At 43.5% G+C, this 18,919-nt stretch overlaps 1 protein-coding gene across 3 annotated transcripts in view; it reads right to left on the minus strand.

Moving 5' to 3' along the window:
• Positions 1-1,405: 1,405 nt before the first annotated feature.
• tmem192 (transmembrane protein 192) overlaps positions 1,406-18,919 on the minus strand; it is a 37,918-nt gene continuing 20,404 nt past the window's right edge. For 2 of the 3 annotated variants that reach the window (XM_038792107.1, XM_038792109.1), the window contains exons 4-6: positions 13,781-13,912; positions 6,759-6,867; positions 1,406-2,150 (exon numbers count right to left, since the gene is read on the minus strand). In XM_038792107.1, coding sequence (XP_038648035.1) covers positions 2,027-2,150; positions 6,759-6,867; positions 13,781-13,912 — 365 coding nt within the window. In that variant the 3' untranslated portion in view covers positions 1,406-2,026. The remainder of the gene's footprint in view (positions 2,151-6,758; positions 6,868-13,780; positions 13,913-18,919) is intronic. The other variant, XM_038792108.1, reaches the window with a different exon arrangement.

The following is an 18,919-nucleotide window of genomic DNA, read 5'->3' on the forward strand; positions in this document are numbered from 1 at the left end:
TTCTGGTCACTGCACTACCCGAAGGATGAGGAGGCTTTGGAAAGGGCACAGAAAAGATTTATCAGGATGTTGCCTAGTTATGGAGGGCATTAGCTATGAGGAGATGTTGAAGAAACTTGGTTTGTTCTCACTGAGATGACAGAGGTTGAGGAACGAGCTGTTGAAGTCTACAAGTTTGAGGAGCATAGACAGAGTGGATAGTCAGAAGCTTTTTCCCAGCGTGGAAGTCAATTACTAGGAGCATAGGTTTAAGGTGTGAGGGGTAAGGTTTAAAGGAGATGTACGAGGAATGTATTTTTACAGAGGGTGGTGGGAGCCTGGAATCCGCTGCTGGGGGAGGCGGTGGAAGCAGATACGATGGTAACTTTTAAGGGGCACGCTGACAAATACATGAATAGGATGGGAATAGAGGGATATGGTCCCCAGAAGGGTAGGGCTTATTAGTTCAGACACCAGCATGGTCGTTGCAGGCTTGGAGGGCCTGTTCTTGTGCTGTAATTTTCTTTGTTATCCTTAGATGGTGCAGTAGGCATAAACTTTTCCCCTCCTTTCCAAAACATGGTATACTGGAGGGTTTGTAGTATTATGTTTCTGGCTTTCAAACTTCCCTCAGTCCATGTATCAATGTTATCCATCCTTCTGATGTTTCTCCTATCTCTTCCGATTTCACCCTCATCTTCTCGTTCAATTGCTTCTGGGACAATTACAAATATCTGTACTAACTGCACTTAATAATCCCTTTGCTTTCTGAACTAATTCTTTGGACCCGGGTTCGATCCCGGCCCGAGTCGTCTTTGTGGAGTTTGCACATTCACCCCGTGTCTACATGGGTCGCGACCCCAAAGACACGCACGCACACGCACACACAGAAGCCAAATCATAAGTATTTCTGAGCACAAGCATAGTCAGTGTACCGTTTTCTATTCAGAGGACGATTCTGCCTGAGGATGTCACATAGTACTTTAAAATGTGTGACTGACGAGACTTAGCATGCAATGTTTTGGACAGTCCCATCTGTCTGTTATCTTGGACATTGTGACCATTTCAGATATAGTCCATTTGCTTGTCCATCTCATTGATAATCTCTCTAATTGCACCCATTATTGTTTCATCTCCTGCTTTTAATCTTTCCATTGATATTGGATCTTGTCCTTCTACCTTTACACTGTTGCCTTTCTTAGCTCATCTTTCAGTACCTCAGGTTCTAGTTCTCCGTCTTAACTTCCAAATGTTACTCTTCAAACAAGTTTCCTATAAGATTCAAAGAGGAAATCTTGGACATTGCAGAATCAGGCTATTTCAATATGGATGTATACAGAATATTTAAAGTTAAAAAAGTGCCACAGAGGCTGAATGAACAAATTGTTAACGCATCGAGAGAGCAGTGACTTAAAAATCAAAAAACTTGGTGATTATGAAAATTTTATTGTATAATTACTATTAACTTACATTTTCAATGCAGCATTTCAAGTCATAGAATTCAAGGGTACCCAATTGTACACACGGCTGTCCAGAAAAGTGGACCTATACAAATGACTAGCATGTAGGTATTTTTTAAACCTGGGATATTTGGCATAGTACCAAAAAGCAACGTAAAAAAGTATATTTTACACATCTTCATAGCTTAAAACAATTGTCATTCTGAATACTTACATCATTAATGCCAAAGAAGTGAATATCAAGTTTACAAAAGCAAGAAACACAGCAGATACAATTGCCCTAGATTACAATTCACAATTGAAAGTCTTTTGGCACAGGTCATCCAAAGTAATTTTGCTACATGATTGATTTGAACCGTGAGGGGCAAAACAAGTTAGTGTTTGTAGCAAATATTCTCTAAGTATTTTCACAGGCAATACAAAAGTTTGATTCTCAAGGTAGTCTGCAACCATCTATTATTTTAAACAAAGTCATGTTTCTTTCGAATGGTTTTTACCAGTTCTGTCAATATTCATCTACAGCACAGGAAGTGTAGTTCTTTATTCTTTGGTTTGTCAAGATCTTGAGCATCTCTTCTTTCAGAACCTCAGTCTCTGGCTTGCTGAGAGATTAAAGTCAGCAGTCTTTTACTTAAATTCACATTGTGCATTTTTAAATAATCAATGAGGTCCGCTTGCTTTTCTACAAGGTTTTCCAAGTTTGATCCATCCCTTTGGGGGGGGGAAAAATAAACACAGCGTTACAAGTTTGTGAGATGCAAACATACTTGCACTAAAATGGTGCAATCTCTCCCTTAATGCCAGCAAAACTAAAGAGCTGGTCATCGACTTCAGGAAGCATAGTACTGTACACACCCCTGTCAGCATCAACGGAGCTGAGGTAGAGATGGTGAGCAGCTTCAAATTCCTAGGGGTGCACATCACCAAAAATCTATCTTGGTCCACTCATGTCGACGCTATCACCAAGAAAGCACAACAGCGCCTTTACTTCCTCAGGAAACTAAGGAAATTTGGCATGTCCACATTAACCCTTACCAACTTTTACAGATGCACTATAGAGAGCATCCTCTCGGGCTGCATCACAGCCTGGTATGGCAACTGCTCGGCCCAGGACCGCAAGGAACTTCAGAGAGTCGTGAATACCGCCCAGTCCATCACACGAACCTGCCTCCCATCCATCGATTCCATCTACACCTCCCGCTGCCGGGGGAAAGCAGGCAGCATAATCAAGGATCCCTCCCACCCGGCTTACTCACTTTTCCAACTTCTTCCATCGGGCAGGAGATTCAGAAGTCTGAGAACACGGACGAACAGACTCAAAAACAGCTTCTTCCCCACTGTCACCAGACTCCTAAACGACCCTTTTATGGACTGTCCTCATTAATACTACACCTGTCTGCTTCATCCGATGCCAATGCTTATGTAGTTACATTATATATATTGTGTAGCCCTATTATGTATTCTCATGTACTTTCTTGAATTCTGTTCAATTCCCTTTCTTCCAATGTACTGAATGATCTGTTGAGCTGCTTGCAGAAAAATACTTTTCACTGTACCTCGGTACACGTGACAATAAACAAATCCATCCATCCATTTCATGACAGAACATCTTAAAGCATTTTACCATCTCAAAGCATTTTACAGCCAATCAAATATTTTTGAAGGATAGCCACAATTCATGTAGCGCAGAACATTGTGGGCATGATCTAACCGCATTGCAACAGTCCCGTGTCGAGCACTTTTAGCCAGCTGTTTCCTGGTATTCACAGTGCCAAGAAAGATCACGCTACCTAATGGGACTTTGTTGCAATTCGGGGTCTCAGCAGGGAATGCCATGCCGAGGATGTACTTAGTCCCCTTTCCTGTACGGAGGAGCTCAGTTCACCGGAGTTCCACTGTGCACGGAGGAGCTCAGCTCGTCAGAACTCCACAGTGCACGAGAAGATCTGGACGTAGGCCCCCCAACCCGCACTCCATCTCACATGGGCAGGGCATCCCTGGGCCAGAGTCCCAGCTCGGGAAAAATGTCAGCCTGGCACCTTTGTGCTGCCAGTACCCCTGCCAGCAGTGCCACTCTGTCCGAATGGAATAACCTGGAGGCCTCCGATCCTCTGGGAGTCTCATTTGTGGGGACCGGTACTGAATGGCTCCTGCCCAAGTCTCTTGAGGGCCTCGGTAGATCAGGTCGATGCACATTAGAGCAAGACTGGCTGCCTTAATACACAGTTTTGACCAATACTGATCCCACCCACAATGGGCATGATTCAGATCATGATGTCTCCTGAGATCCCGTTAGATCGAGGAGTGGCGAGCCAGGTAGATCCTGGAAAAGGGATCTCCCAGCATCTGTAGGCCATGCCCCGGTTTACCCAACGGGGGCACGGCAAGGCCGGTAGATTGCACCCAGCATTTGTGCACAAGGTTCTGTGAACAACGAGATAATCACCACAACGTGTTTTCATAAAACCCCTACAGTGCAGAAGGAGGCCATTTGGCCATCGAGTCTGCACCAAACCTCTGAAAGTGTACCCTACCTAGGCCCACGGACCAGCCATATCCCATAACCCCACCTAACTGTTGCACACAAAAGGGACAATTTAACCCCACCTAACCTGCACATTTTTGGACTGTGGGACACCATTGGGAGAACGCACAAACGGCACACAGTAACCAAATGTCAGAGTCAAACTTTGTCCCTGGCCTTGTGAGGCAGCAGTGCTAACCACTGTGCCATCTGGATGGCTAAATATTGGCCAGTACATCAAAAGAATTATTCTTGTTCTTCTTTGAAATAGTGACATGGGATCTTTTATATTCATTTAAGGGCAGACAGCCTCAGCTGAATATCTCATCTGAAATATAGCACCTCTAATAGAACAGCACTTCCTCCTGTACTCCCATGAAGAGTCAGTCTGACTATGCATTCAAAACTCAAGAATGGGGTTTGAGCCCACAACTGTGTCACACAGGAGTCAGTTCTACCATTAACGTTATAACTCAACACAGAACATTTCATCAATGCAAACAAAACTAACTTTAAACTGAAAAATAGAATTGTTCAGAAGTTCCAGGAATAAAGGGTTACATTTCTCTTCAGTTAAAGTTAGATTACCGAATGAAGGCAGCACGGTGGCACAGTGGTTAGCACTGCTGCCTCCCCAGTGACAAGGGCCGGGGTTCAGTCCTGGCCCCCGTCTGTGTGGAGTTTGCATTCTCCCAGTGTCTGTGTGGGTCTCACGCCCACAACTCGATAGATGTGCAGGGTAGGTGGATTGCCCAGTAACTGAAAAAAATTATTGGGTACTCAATTTATATTTTTAAAAAAAGTTTATTTAATGGGAGTGGCGTGTTACAATTCATCAGGAACTGAAAGCTGATGTGGCAAAATGTGCATGGATGACAATGGTAGCGGTTCCAATGCTTTTCCATCACATGGCTCACCAGGAATCTTTCTTGCTGCTTACAACATGCTTGTCGGAGGATTGCAGATTGATACTCAACTGTTTGTCCGGGTTATGAATGTGCCTTCCTAAGCAATAGAATCCCATGCTGGAACTCTGAAGTTTCTGATTTAGACGCAGGAAGCTACCCACTGCACACAAGGCTTCCTTATCGAAACGACGATGGAGCCACAGGACCAGGAAGACTCCTTTTCATTTAGTGAGGAAGTAGCTGATGAAACACTGATGGAAGTGATAGTGGCACTAAAATTGGCCTCAGCTAATCGTCGTTAGCACTGCAGCCTCACAGCGAGAGGGACCAGAGTATGATTCTGACCTTGGGTGACTGGCTGTGTGGCGTTTACACATTCTCCCCGTGCTCCAGCTTCCTCCACAGTCCAAAGATGTGCAGGTTAGGTGGTTGGCCATGTTAAATTACCTCTTAAATATCCATAGAATCTCTACAGTGCAGAAGGAGCCCATTCAGCCCATCAAGTTTGCACTGACCCTTGGAAAGAGCACCCTACCCAAGCGCATGCCCCGACCCTACCCCCTTAATCCAGTAACCCCACTTAATCTTTTGGACATTAAGGGGCAATTCAGCATGCCAATCACCTAACCTGCACAACTTTTTGGACTGTGGGAGGAAACCCACGCAGACATGGGGAGAGAAAGACGAACTCCACACAGATCGTAACCCCTGGCTGGAATTGAACCCGGGTCCCTGGCGCTGTGAGGCAGCAGTGCCAGCCATTGTGCCACTTGACTGTTAGGTAGGGTTACAGGGATAGGGCGGTGGCATGGGCCCAAGTAGGCTGCTCTTTTGAAGGGTCAGTACACACTCGATGGGCCAAATGGCCTCAGTCTGCAACTGTATGGATTCTGCTAATGCATATGATGGAATGCATATACAACTCCAACTCCAGAATCAATTCAGACGAATGAGATGTTGAGATTGTGATCTATCCAAAGTATATCCCAGCCAAGCAAAGAAGCTGGCAAAAAAAAAAGGGGAAGTGTCACTACAGAATTGCACTTGCCAAAGTTCCCATCACAAAGAGATTTCCAATGGAAATTCTTTCCTAAAACTACATTCACTTGTTTTTATAAAAAAAAGACTATAGACCTGTCATCAGGCCCATTGAGTCTGCACCGGCCCTTGGAAAGAGCACTCTACTCAAGCCCATATCTCTCTTCTTCCTCCCCCCCCCCCCCCCCCCCCCCCCCATTCCCTTAACCCAGTAACCCCACCTAACCTTTTTAGACGCCAAGGGCAATTTAGTATGGCTAATCCACCGAATATGCACATTTTTGGACTGTGGGTGGAAACCGGAGCACTTTGAGGAAACCCTCGCAGACATGGGGAGAATGTGCAGACTCCACACAGCATGACCCAAGCTGGGAGTTGAACCTTGGACCATGGAGCTGTGAAGCAACAGTGCTAACCACTGTGCTACCATGCCACATAACAATGGCACAAAGCAAAACATTCCAAGATACTACACAGGAGTCTGAGCACGAAGTGCTCTGAACAATGATGAGGTGCAAAGTCTACTATGCAACAAATGCACTCCTGCCTTGTGGATGACATTAAGAGTGGAATTATATTGTAAAATAACAAATGTTTTAAATTAAAAACAAATTCCCTGCTGCATAGGGAGAGTTTCACACAAGAGACTACTAGAAAATGTAGGATGGTGTCACTACCTGTGACAAAAAAAATCACAACAAAATTCAACAAAACAGATTCAACAGGTGGAAGGCGAGTTGGAGCAGCCACCATAATACTCAAGATAGTAATTGGACAGCCAGAAGAAAAGCTACCTTTATCATATGGCAACTAAAAATTACAAGATGGTAAAAATGATGAGTCATTCACCTGAATCCAGTTTCAGACAGAACATTAGTGAGATTGGGATATCTATGCCTTATCTCTTCCTCTTGGATGTCAGGACATGGTTTCATCCGATTGAACTTTATAATCTTTGCTGTGAAGTAAATAGGCAAGTTAGAGGCGGAACAGAACTGATGCGTCAGACCAACACAGTCAGATTCAAAAGACCTCGAAGATAAAGAGAACTAAATGATTTCATGAATGATGGAACTACCATAACTCATCAAAATGACTTGATATTGCAGCCACCTATGACAAATAACTTATGCCACACTTTTTAAAAAAAAAAGCCACTAGAAGGATCAGTGTTCACTGAAACTGGGCCAGCTTTATTCTTTGCCTCCTATCCATTTCACCACCTTTTTTGAAACATGGATGGGTTTTACTTGACTCATCTCCAGTGTCCATCGATTGGAGGAACGGAACTTGACTAATCCATGCACAATTGGATTCAGTTGCTCCTGATCAAGGATGGCTGCCACTGGAAAAGTTTGAACCACAATAAATCATATACTTAACATTTAAAAAAAAAGTGTATCCAATTCATTTGTTTCCAATTAAGGGGCAATTTAGCGTGTTCAATCCACCTACCCTGCACATCTTTGGGTTGTGGGGGCGAAACCCACACAAACACAGGGAGAACGTGCAAACTCCACACGAACAGTGACCCAGAGCCGGGATCGAACCTGGGACCTCAGCGCCGTGTCGCAGCAGGGCTAACCCACTGTGCTGCCAGTAAATCATATACTTATTTGTGATAGATTAGTAGTAATGGTGGTTATTCTTCGAAAAGCTAATCCCCACATTGTCCAGAAATTCCAGCACAGTGAATTTGGACATCCATCCTGCAGCGAACGTAAATGCAATACTTCAAGATACTTCATTCAAACCCACAAACAAAACCAACTCCATGAGCAATGAATTATCATGGATGCACTCAACCAAAGTATGAAGAGAACCAGTATTTTAATAGGGCAAATAAAATCTGACCCAAATAATTATACTTTTAGGTGTTTTGTTGAGCTTGGCTGATAATTTAGGCACAGGCAAAAGGAGGAAGAGTTAGACAACTTCTGCTACAAAGTACGACCCATTTAATCTAATTTAGACACCAGCTATGCTAGCTACTTTGGTAGAGAAAACCTCTTGCACCTCACTCATCTGGTCACTTAATGAGAGAGTTTTAAAAAAAATTTAGAGTACCCAATTCTTTTTTTCTCCAATTAAGGAGCAATTTAGCACGGCCAAGCCGCCTAACGTTGCACAACTTTGGGTTTTGGGGGTGAGACCCACACAAACACGAGGAAAATGTGCAAACTCCACACGGACAGTTATGAGAGATATGAGAGAGTTTGTTAAGTGTATTTAGGACAGTGTGGAAAAATACATAAGGGTGAATGTTGCACTCAAGACATCCACATGTAGAATCATAACAGAATGTGCATTGACCAAACCAGTCCAGGTTTATGGTCATCTTGCTCAAGCAAACTTAATCTCATATGCCAGACAGGTTTCAATGTTCTTTTTTATCACTGCATTACTTGTGGTGTAGTTCAGGCATCTGCCCCAACCAGCCCAGTCTGAGCTGGGTCAGTCAAGGTACAATTCGAGCGGTGGTCTCCACGTCAACCAACTGTGGTGGTTCATTCCACAACCTACCAAAACGTTTAAAAAAAAAATAACCCTGCTTTTATTTTCTTCCATTTAATTTGTCTATTCTTCCTTATTCCAGATTCTTAACCTCCAAGAGAGTCTATTTCTATCTCAGTTTCTAATTCCTCAGTCAGACCACTCCATCTCCTCTGCTCGAACAAAACACAGATTTTTCTAGACTGTTTTCACTTTTGTTTCTTCATATAGGAAGAATTTACATTTTTTCTTAAATTTCCCAAGTATTCTTCCAATAGTGTAGCCCTCAGAATTGTACTCCAGGTAGCAGGAACGTGGCAAAAAAAATGCCCAGCCTTTGGGACATTGACACTAATAACACTTCAATCATACAGCAATAATTCCCGACCCCACAAAAATGAAATTGCAAGATATTTTAAAATACAATAATACACACCAAACCAACAACACCAAACACCCCCCCCCCCCCACCTCCGCAGTGGATGGTGATGGATTCCATACACACAAGCCTTCTCCACATCGAACAACACCATCACCTCTCCTTCTCTCCTCTTCCACCGCCTCCCTGGGCCGAGGGGGGGGGGGGGGGGGGGACCACATGCAGTAGGCACCACACATTGGAAGAAAACTGCCTACACTTCACAAATCCCGTTTGATCCTCCCCAACCACCTGCAGGAGACACCCCTCCAACCTGAGCGCCAGCACCTTTGCCAACATCTTTGCATTTACATTTAACAATGAGATTGGCCGGTACGACCCACACTCCATGGGGTCCTTGTCCTTTCTCAACGAAGGTGAAATGGACGCCTCACTCGAGTCTTCTGGAGCAACCGCCCGGCCACCGAATCTTCAAAAACACCTAATCATTAACGGCACCAATCGGTCGGCAAACCTTTTTCAAATTCCATTGAATACTCCCTTCCTAACTTCCTCCACCCACAACTGCTCCTCCAATGCTTCACATCCTCCTCCACCCTGGGACACTCCAACCGCTCCAGAAACTCCATCATGTCCAAATAATCCTCAAGCTGTTCCTTACTACACTAATTATATAAAACACTTCAAACACCCCGCTCACCTTCTCTGGTGCCAACACCAGCTCCCCACACTCTCACACCTGGATAATTTCCCAGGAAGCCACCTCAACAACTTGTGCACCAGCAGACAGCTGGCCTTCGCCCCACTCTAACTGCCCCCTTCACTCATCTCAACTGCCGCACCGCCTGATCCAGAGAATCCCAAATCAAACTCCGTCTGCAATAACTTCCTGCTGGCCAAAAGTAGGGCCCTCCAAATATTTCCCATTCACCTCCAATATTCCATTCACCAACCACTAATGTTTCTGCCTTGCTTCCTTATCCACCTATGCCTTGTATGCAATGACTCCCCCCTCACTACTGCCTTCAGAGCCGCCCATACCACCAAGGGCAAAACCTCCCCATTGTTTAAAAAAAATTTTTTTTTTTTTTTTTTTTAAGATTACCCAAATATTTTTTCCAATTAAGGAGCATTTTATAGTGTGGCCAATCTACCTACTCTGCACATTTTTGGGTTGTGGGGGTGAAAACCACGCACACACGGGGAGAATGTGCAAACTCCACACGGACAGTGACCCAGAGCCGAGATCGAACCTGGGATCTCAGTGCCGTGAGGCAGCTGTGCTAACCACTAGGCCACCGTGCTGCCTTAAACCTCCCCATTGTTAAACCCTACTTACTTATCTATCACCTTGACCATCCTTACACAAGATCCAATAGCAGCCTCACATCCAAACTCCACGCCGGTCATTGGACTGGCCCCTTCCCCAAAATCACATTTACCAGGTGCAGAGTATGGTCGGAAATCGCCAGTACTCAGCTTTCCTTACCACTGATAGCAATGATCCCCCCACCCCACCCAAATTATTTTCAAATCCGCAAGTTGCAGCGACGATAAAAAGGAGAACTACCCCCCCCCCCCCGGTGGCACAATCGCCATGGATCTGCTCCCCCCACACTCCAAAATCTGTTTCATAAATGGCGCCAATATTCTTGCTATCACACTCCCTCTCCTGCCACCCCCCCCCCCCCCCCCCCCCCCCCCCCCATCACATCCTTCATAAAATCTACATCACCTCAATTTGGGACATAAAAACTTCTTGCCAACGCCATTCGATTTACCCTCCAACACCTTCTAAACCATAACATACCTCCCCGCCTGGTCTGCAACACTGTCTCCATTTGCAATCGGATTCTTTTATTGATCAAGACTTCCAACCCCTGGGCCCTACTATCAAATCCAGAGTGGAACACCTGACTTGCCCAATCTTTACGAAGCCTCATCTGGTCCTTGACTAGCAAATGGGTCTCCTGTAACAGCACCACATCAGCCCTCAGATTCTTTAATGTGCAAATCTCTTGCCCGTTTTACCAGGCCTCCCAACCCACAGACATTCCACATCACCAGGGGGATCAGTGGTGGCTCTCTTTCTCTCTTCTCCACCCCCCCACAAAAAAACACAATCTCCTCCTCACCCCCCAAAACCAATCTCCTGCTCTCAGCCATCCCCCCCTCTTGACTTCCACAGCCCAAATTCCACCCAGGATGATGCCGAACCACACCCAATGGGTAGACCCACCCAGTCGCCTCCAGTCAGCCAACTACGATGTCCCCTTCCCAGAAGCTTCCCAAGCACTTCCTCTTCGAAGCCACCTCATTTCTCACAATCCCCCTCGAAACTTGCCTGAACAGGAATCTGTGAGCCGCAGAAATATGAAATAAACAAGTTAATTTAACAGAGCTGAGAAAATTTGCAAAGTTAGACTTTAAAAAAAAAAATCCTCTGGACACCCATAAACAGAATATGTTTGAAGTGATTTTATACACACTTGGGCCTACTTGAATTACTGTCATTTCATTTTACAATTGCAGAATAATGTTTGCTGAGAAGGACTAGCCAAATTGTACTGCCAGCAAGTTGCTTTTCCTACGTTGAGCAACATGGAGGGTAACTTCCCTGTTAAAATAGTACTGTGCAACTGGAGACCACCTGCTGCAGAGGACAATTATACGGTCAATAAACAAAACCGCATTATAAAAAGAGATCCTTGCAGTGAACCATAAGCTTCAAAAGAGCAAATTGTAAAGTAATTGAGACCACCATGATTATTCCTTGGTGGTCTGTTCAGACTTCTAAGACATCAGACTTCAGTTACAAGTAACCACCATACAGCTATAGAATCCTAGCATAATTTGATGCTTGTGGATTAGTGATTTTAATTATGTGGTTCTAACAGTTAGTTGGGAAGACAAGCCCCAATGTTTTCTTACTGGTTTTCATTCCATAATTTTATATAGATGTAGAATTTAATATAAAAGCTACAACTTTTATTTTGGGCGCATCATCATTCAATCTATATGTACAGCAGACGAGTAGCCTGAAGTAACTCTCTAAAAATATCATAATTGAAAAAAATGCTAGGCAGATTGAAGGAACTGTCTTGGACCAACAATTGAATTCCAGTGGTTTAATGTAATATAAAAGCAAAATACTCCTCCCACCAGGCTATGCCCACTTAAGGGCCTAAATCGGACGGACGGACGGGGGGGGGGGGGGGGGGGGGGGGGGGGGGGGGGCACCTGGCCTAAGGTTTTGCCCATTCCCCATAAAAATGCAGACAGGTCAGTGTTGGCAGAAGAGCAGTGGGAAGGTCATCTCAGGAATTTTACTGTCAAGTGATTAAATCAGTTGGCATCTTGCGGATTATTTACATTACAATAAAGATGAGATAAATTAAATTTGAGACCTCTTTCTCACACTATAAGCCAAAAAATTAATTAACGTTTCTCTGTTGTATTATATTGTGCTTCCCAAAAGTGTGACATCAGTACGAAAAAATTAAATCCACGAAAATGCTTTAAAAACTCATTAGGCCCTGCTTATTGTTACTAATTTGTAGACAAGCTACTGCTCATTTAGAACCAAATACTAATATAGCATGAGAGGGGATTAACCACTTATGACTGAAAGTCTAAAATTGAGCACCAAGTTAACTACTATTAAATTGCTTTAGAATAAACTCCTGAAAAGGTGGGGTAGGAAATAAACAGCTTATTGTGAAATAAGATTCACAAGACTGAATAATAGACTTCAGGTTTATATTGGAGGAAAATAAAAGTGACAAAATTGCAGAAAGCTAATGAAGGTAAATACACCTGCAGATGAAAGCCATTCTAATTCGACAATGTTGAAAATGTTTAGCTGCAGGATGTAGAGGACCATAAAATAATTGTTTCTCCTTTTCTTTCAGATTTCAGAGTAATGTGTGAAAAATGCAGACTACTGTGACATACCCAAAAAGTTGCAATTAAACAGTTTATGGAGCATCCTTATGGCTAGTGGGTAAAACAACCATCCTGTGTGATAAGGTACAGACTGGGACTTGAATTCCAGTATGGGCAGTTAAAATCATATCTGGTCCAGCATTACGAGTAACTACCGGCTAGGGAAAGAATGGAGGAGGAGCTGCTGTTCCTGGTCTGACATTCACATATGGGAGTAAATGGATGGCAGAGGATGGGAAATAGTTCTCTTTGAAACCTCTACTATTGCATTGCATTTTGGCACCCATCGAGACAGCATGAAGAAAGGTTACTTGGGCTAGGTACCAGAGGAGAACATGAAAAATGATGCTCCAGCAAAAGTCATCACCAGACAATGGAGGATAAGGACAAGGTAAAATTATACAGTAACATTATATCAACTACAAAGTCCAGATTGAAACATATGATTCAAACATTAAGCAAAAAAAAAAGGTGATTATTCATTAATTCAATTTCCTGCCATAAATATACTTTGAAATTTAAAATATATACAGTTCCTAGGTTGCTCTCAGCCAGTTTCGAATACTTATACTGTTAAGTCAGTTCTCTACAGGCCCACAATTTTTATTTGATACTCTGACCACCTTGCTCAGTTTTGAAATGCACAACTCAAATTTGGAATACTACAGATGAAAAATTCTCTGGCCAATTGCTTATTTTGAGTATTCAATGAGTTTCCAGTGATCCCACGTGCTTTTCACGTGGTAATAATTGTTAAGGCTAAATTATCTCTTCAATTTAAAGCCGTTGGTGGGGGCAGGAAAGGAAAGATCTTTTTCTGCGCAATGTTTTGCAAAATTGAACCACCCTTTAAAAACTGATTTCAGGTGGTTAATATTATTTTGTTACATGTGTAGCTCTCCTGCTTTTTTAAATTAAAAAAAAAGAATGAAGTTCAGGGTGGTGGGAACTGCTAAAGTGTAAACACAGATGCATTCAATCTATTGTAATACCTATTGTAGCTCCACTTCAAGCACACAGTAGGGAATGCTGCTTTCTTTTCTTTCCCCCTCACCTGTGTAAATGATGAGACATATTGAAGAAAAGAAAAGCTCTGTTGTCAGGACTCCAAGAATGAGATACATCACCAGAGTTTCCTGCTCATCCTGCATCCGTAAAGAAAGTGCCAGCAGGAGAATCGCATTTCCTTAAAAAGCAAGAAGATGGGTCGATAATTCTTTCATAGGATCTTGAAAATATATATTTTTCTCTAAACATATCAGCCTATCAAAAGTAGATGAAACTGCATTTTAGTAAAATTTACTGAATTTCAAAGCTGTACCCAGAAGACATTTAAACCAAGTTAAAATAAATCTCCATCCCGAGCGTTGGAAGAAATAACAAAAAAGGTGTTTGTACTCCCTCACTACTTCCTCTTCAACCCCACATCGAGGCATGCCAAGAAAATAAATAGCTCTTTAGTACCACATTACAATGCCCTTTCTTCATGCAGCAGTCAGCCAGCCATAATGTCGCATCTCCCTCAAAAGGTCCCTAAACTAATATACAGTCCTAATAGCTGTGAAAAATCTGACTGCACAAATCAGAAGATTAACATGGAACCTAAATTATATGGAAAAAAACAATACAAATGGTCAATCCACATCAGAAATAAAACAGCATAGATTTGAAGCAGCAAATCCTTTTGGAACTGGCACATTTGTTAACAGCTAAATGTATTATTCTTTTAACTCATCAGAACGGAAATGTATATGATTACTTAAAAATTGAATAAAGGGGGCAGGAAATGGAAAAAGAAATGACACGAGAAAAGAATGGTCAGAGAAAACAATGGTCAGAGAAAACAAAAAAAAAGTGAGAATGTGAAGCGGTGATGGGTAAATCAGGTTTGAAACGGAGGCTAGAAAAACACAGCAGGGTCCACGAGCACAAAGAGAAGGAAGAGATGCAAATCTGAAGATTAGATGAATTAAGATGAAAAAATGACAAAGATCATGTTCCTAAAAGGGATTTTTTCCCCCTTAATACACTATCACACAAGTTGCTTGAGGAAAAGGTGTATCATTTTTAAAAAATAAATTTAGAGTACCCAATTATTTTTCCAATTAAGGGGCAATTTAGCATGGCCAATCCACCTACTCTGCACATTTTTTGGGTTGTGGGGGCGAAACCCACGCAAACACGGGGAGAATGTGAAAACTCCACACGGACAGTGACCCAAAGCCGGGATCGAACCTGGGACCTCAGCGCCGTGAGGCAGCTGTGCTAACCACTAGGCCACCATGCTGCCCTGGAAAATGTGGATCATATCGTAAGAAGTGCAAAATGCCCCAGAGGCATCTGTGGCAGATCCAAATTTCTAACATTTTAAAAGCCCAGACTGAATGACTTCAAAGAGAACTCCACAGTTTATCTCAAAACAGAGCAGGTACATGTGTAGAGATAATTTTGTGCAATGAAAATGTAAGAGCACTAAAAATATATAAAATTGCAAGATTAAACAAACAGCAAAGCCTAAATGTTGATGGTTCTAGAAAAGGAGGAATAAAAAAATGTTACATATACTTTGACTTTACATTACAGGATTAGAAAAAAAAGCCAACAGGTCTAATAGTTAAAAGATGCAGCACAAAGACCAGAAAGTGGCGAGTTAGATATCAATCAGAAAAATAGCAAGTGGAGGAGGGAGAGTGCACAGTAGTTAGCACAGTTGCTTCACAGCTACAGGGTCCCAGGTTCGATTCCTGGCTTGGGTCACGATCTGTGCGGAGTCTGCATGGGTTTCCTCCCACAATCTAAAGATGTGCAGGTTAGCTGGATTGGCCATGTTAAATTGCCCTTAAGTGTCCAAAAAAGGTTGGGTGAGGTTACTGGGATAGGATGGAGCTGTGGCCTTAAGTGGGGTGCTCTTTCTAAGGGCTGGTGCAGACCCGATGGGCCGAATGGCCTCCTTCTGCACTGTAAATTCTATGAAAAGATAAAAAGCAGGAATTTAGCCTTTAATCCCATCTATTGATCATAGCTAGAAATAGTGGAAGCATAAACAGTAGAACCAAATGGGATTCAATTAGTTTGTTGTCTAGTACATTCCTCCACCATACCCAACTCCTCTCCCTTCACCCATGGTACCTTCCGATGCAATCGCAGAAGGTGTAATACCTGCCCCTTTACCTCTTCCATGCTTAACATCGCAGGCCCAAAATACTAATTCCAGGTTAAGCAGTGTTTCACTTGCACCTCTGTCAATTTGGTCTATTGCATTTGCTGCTCCCAATGTGGTCTCTATATGAAATGAAAATCGCTTATTGTCACGAGTAGGCTTCAATGAAGTTACTGTGAAAAGCCCCTAGTCGCCACATTCCGGCGCCTGTCCGGGGAGGCTGGTACAGGAATCGAACCGTGCTGCTGGCCTGCTTGGTCTGCTTTATAAGCCAGCGATTTAGCCTTGTGAGCTAAACCAGCTCGGAGAGACCAAATGTAGACTGGGTGATCGCTTTGCTGAGCATCTTCGGTCTGTGCGCATTCACGACCCTGACCTTCCCATTGATTGCCATTTTAACACAAGACCCTGCTCCCATGCCCACATGTCTGCCCTTGGCCTGCTGCAATGTTCCCGTGAAGCTCAATGCAAACTAGAGGCACAGCATCTTATCGTCTGGTAATGAAGAGGGACAGACATGTGGGATTCAGAAAAACAGGTGGACCAAGAAAAAAAAAACTGAAAGAAAGTGCATCGATGGTTGATGTGACGATGAGGATGACATTTTTGCTTTGGATGAAAAAAGGTTTACTTCCAATCAAGGTGCACACCAGCAGGAAACTTGCATCAGTCAGCACTGTGGAACTGCACATTGCGAGTGCTACTCAGTCACATCTGGAAATCAGATCCAGCTGGTACAAATACCCTGAACTTGGATGTCTTCAGGAGACCTTGTGGCAAGGTTTATTCTGAATGGAGATGGTTAGTTGCCAAAAAAACCAACAACTTTGTAGCGGCAAAGCTCAAGGAGTCTCTGTCCATTATTTCCCAGGCCATGATGTCCAAAACGCGGGGAGGGAGGCAAGCCTCATGGTTAGGGCCAATCAAATTAAAATTCAGGGGATGAGGGTATGTTATGTTTCACAAAGGTGAGAAAGCATTGAATAAAAGTACTAGAGGTAAGGCTTTAGGTTTTAGACACAAGGAATTAAATGCACAAGTAGATGATAATTTAGGTCACAACTCAGGAACCATACGACTTGTGTACGCACAGGGCTAAATCGCTGGCTTTGAAAGCAGAACAAGGCAGGCCAGCAGCACGGTTCAGTTCCCGTACCAGCCTCCCCGAACAGGCGCTGATTGTGGCGACTAGGGGCTTTTCACAGTAACTTCATTGAAGCCTACTTGTGACAATAAGCGATTTTCATTTCAGGTTTGTTCCCAGCTGGAACAAGGTCACTTTAAGAGCTTGATCACGTGACATATTGATGACATCATTGGCAGTTTGGCTGGGCTAACAGTCAGTCAGCCGAGTCTAGCAACCTGGGTGGCACAGTGGTTAACACTGCTGCCTCACAGCACCAGGGACCCAGGTTCGATTCTGGCCTTGGACGACTTGTGTGAGCAGTTTGCACTCTCCCAGTGTCTGCGTGGGTTTATTCCGGATGCTCTGGTTTCCTCCCACAGTCCAATGATGTGCCGTTAGGTGGATTGGCTATGCTAAATTGCCCTCAAGTGTCCATTGGTTAAATGAGGTAGAGTGCTCTTTCAGACTGTTGGTGCAGACTTGGTGTACTGAATGGCCTTCTTCTGCACTGTAGGGATTATGCTACAAAGAAACTGGTGACGAGGTGGTTGATCCACACCTAACATCCAAGAAATTACAGAAATCCAGGGAGGGGGGGGGGGGGGAGAAGAATAAGAAAAATAATTGATCCACGCTGCAGCCACTCAAATAGGGAAATACAAACAAAGACATTGCTGCACCAAATTTGGCAACAGAGGGGTGCCGAATAATAGCTGCAACCATTGAAGGAACCAAAATTTAAACAAAGGGATTGCGAAAACAGCATCAAAAAGAAACTAGGTCTGGAATAGTGCTCCCTCTACTGAGCAAGCAAGTAACGGTAGTTTTGAAACACCCCTTGCAAAACTCAGAAAGTAAAGGCTCAGCTCCTTTGTTTAAAAAAAATGAACTCATGCCAAAACCTTTGTGGCACATTTATGAAGCAAGGTGTCCTGGCCCCAGGCACTGTCACGTGGGCACTGCCAGTGGTGCTGCTAGCAGCAGGACCATGGTGCCAGGTTTCTGGTGCTAGGGTTAGACCCCGGGGGTGCCAGAGGACTCCCCAAGAGGTACGTTGGAGCAGTGGGTAGGGGAGAAAGAAAGAGAAAAGAGAGAAAGAAAGAAAAATTAAAAAATTGTGCCCCAATCTAAGAGTCATCTTCCTGCACCGACATGCTGAGCTACTCAGTGTAGGAAATGAGTACGGTGCGGCCTTAGCAGGATGTTCCCAACAGAGACCAAAAAAGGCAGAGTGCTGTTAGATAGTGGGGTTGTTCTATATGGATCCAAAATGGGACTCTTGTGGAGTACGGAAGAATAAACGTGGATTCTTCAAATGTTCTACTGAATACCTGGGGCACATCACAGAAGCAAGGGGACTGCACAAATTACCTTCAAAAGTAAAAGCCTTAACGGAGACATCTGCACCTCAAAAATTAAAATCAACATCCATCATTTTGGGCATTATTGAACTAATATGGAAGGTTTGTCCCTAATCTAGCAACTACTCTCAAGCCTTTAGATGACTAATTGTGTCAAAACATGGAATGGGTGGATCAGTGTGGGAGGCCTTCGTACAAGATAAATAGGCATTACTAAAGTCAGAAGTCCTGACACACTTAGATCCAAAGTTACCCTTGCAACTGGCTTGCGACGCATCATATGGAGTAGGAACAGTGGTTTCTCACAATGTCCAAAGGCGAAGAGAGACCAATAGCATTTGCTTCAAGATTCTTGAACAAAGCAGAAATGAACTATGCACAGATAGACGGAAAAGGTAGAAAAGGATGCTCTAGACATCATTTTTGGAATCTAACGTTTTTACCTTAACCTACATGGAAGGGAATTTGCTTTACTAACGGATCAACCACTGGCAGTAAGCCAGATGCAGAGATGGGCGTTGCATATATGTATAACGATATAAATCA

Source organism: Scyliorhinus canicula, chromosome 3 (assembly GCF_902713615.1).
Source record: "Scyliorhinus canicula chromosome 3, sScyCan1.1, whole genome shotgun sequence".
NCBI lineage: Eukaryota > Metazoa > Chordata > Chondrichthyes > Carcharhiniformes > Scyliorhinidae > Scyliorhinus > Scyliorhinus canicula.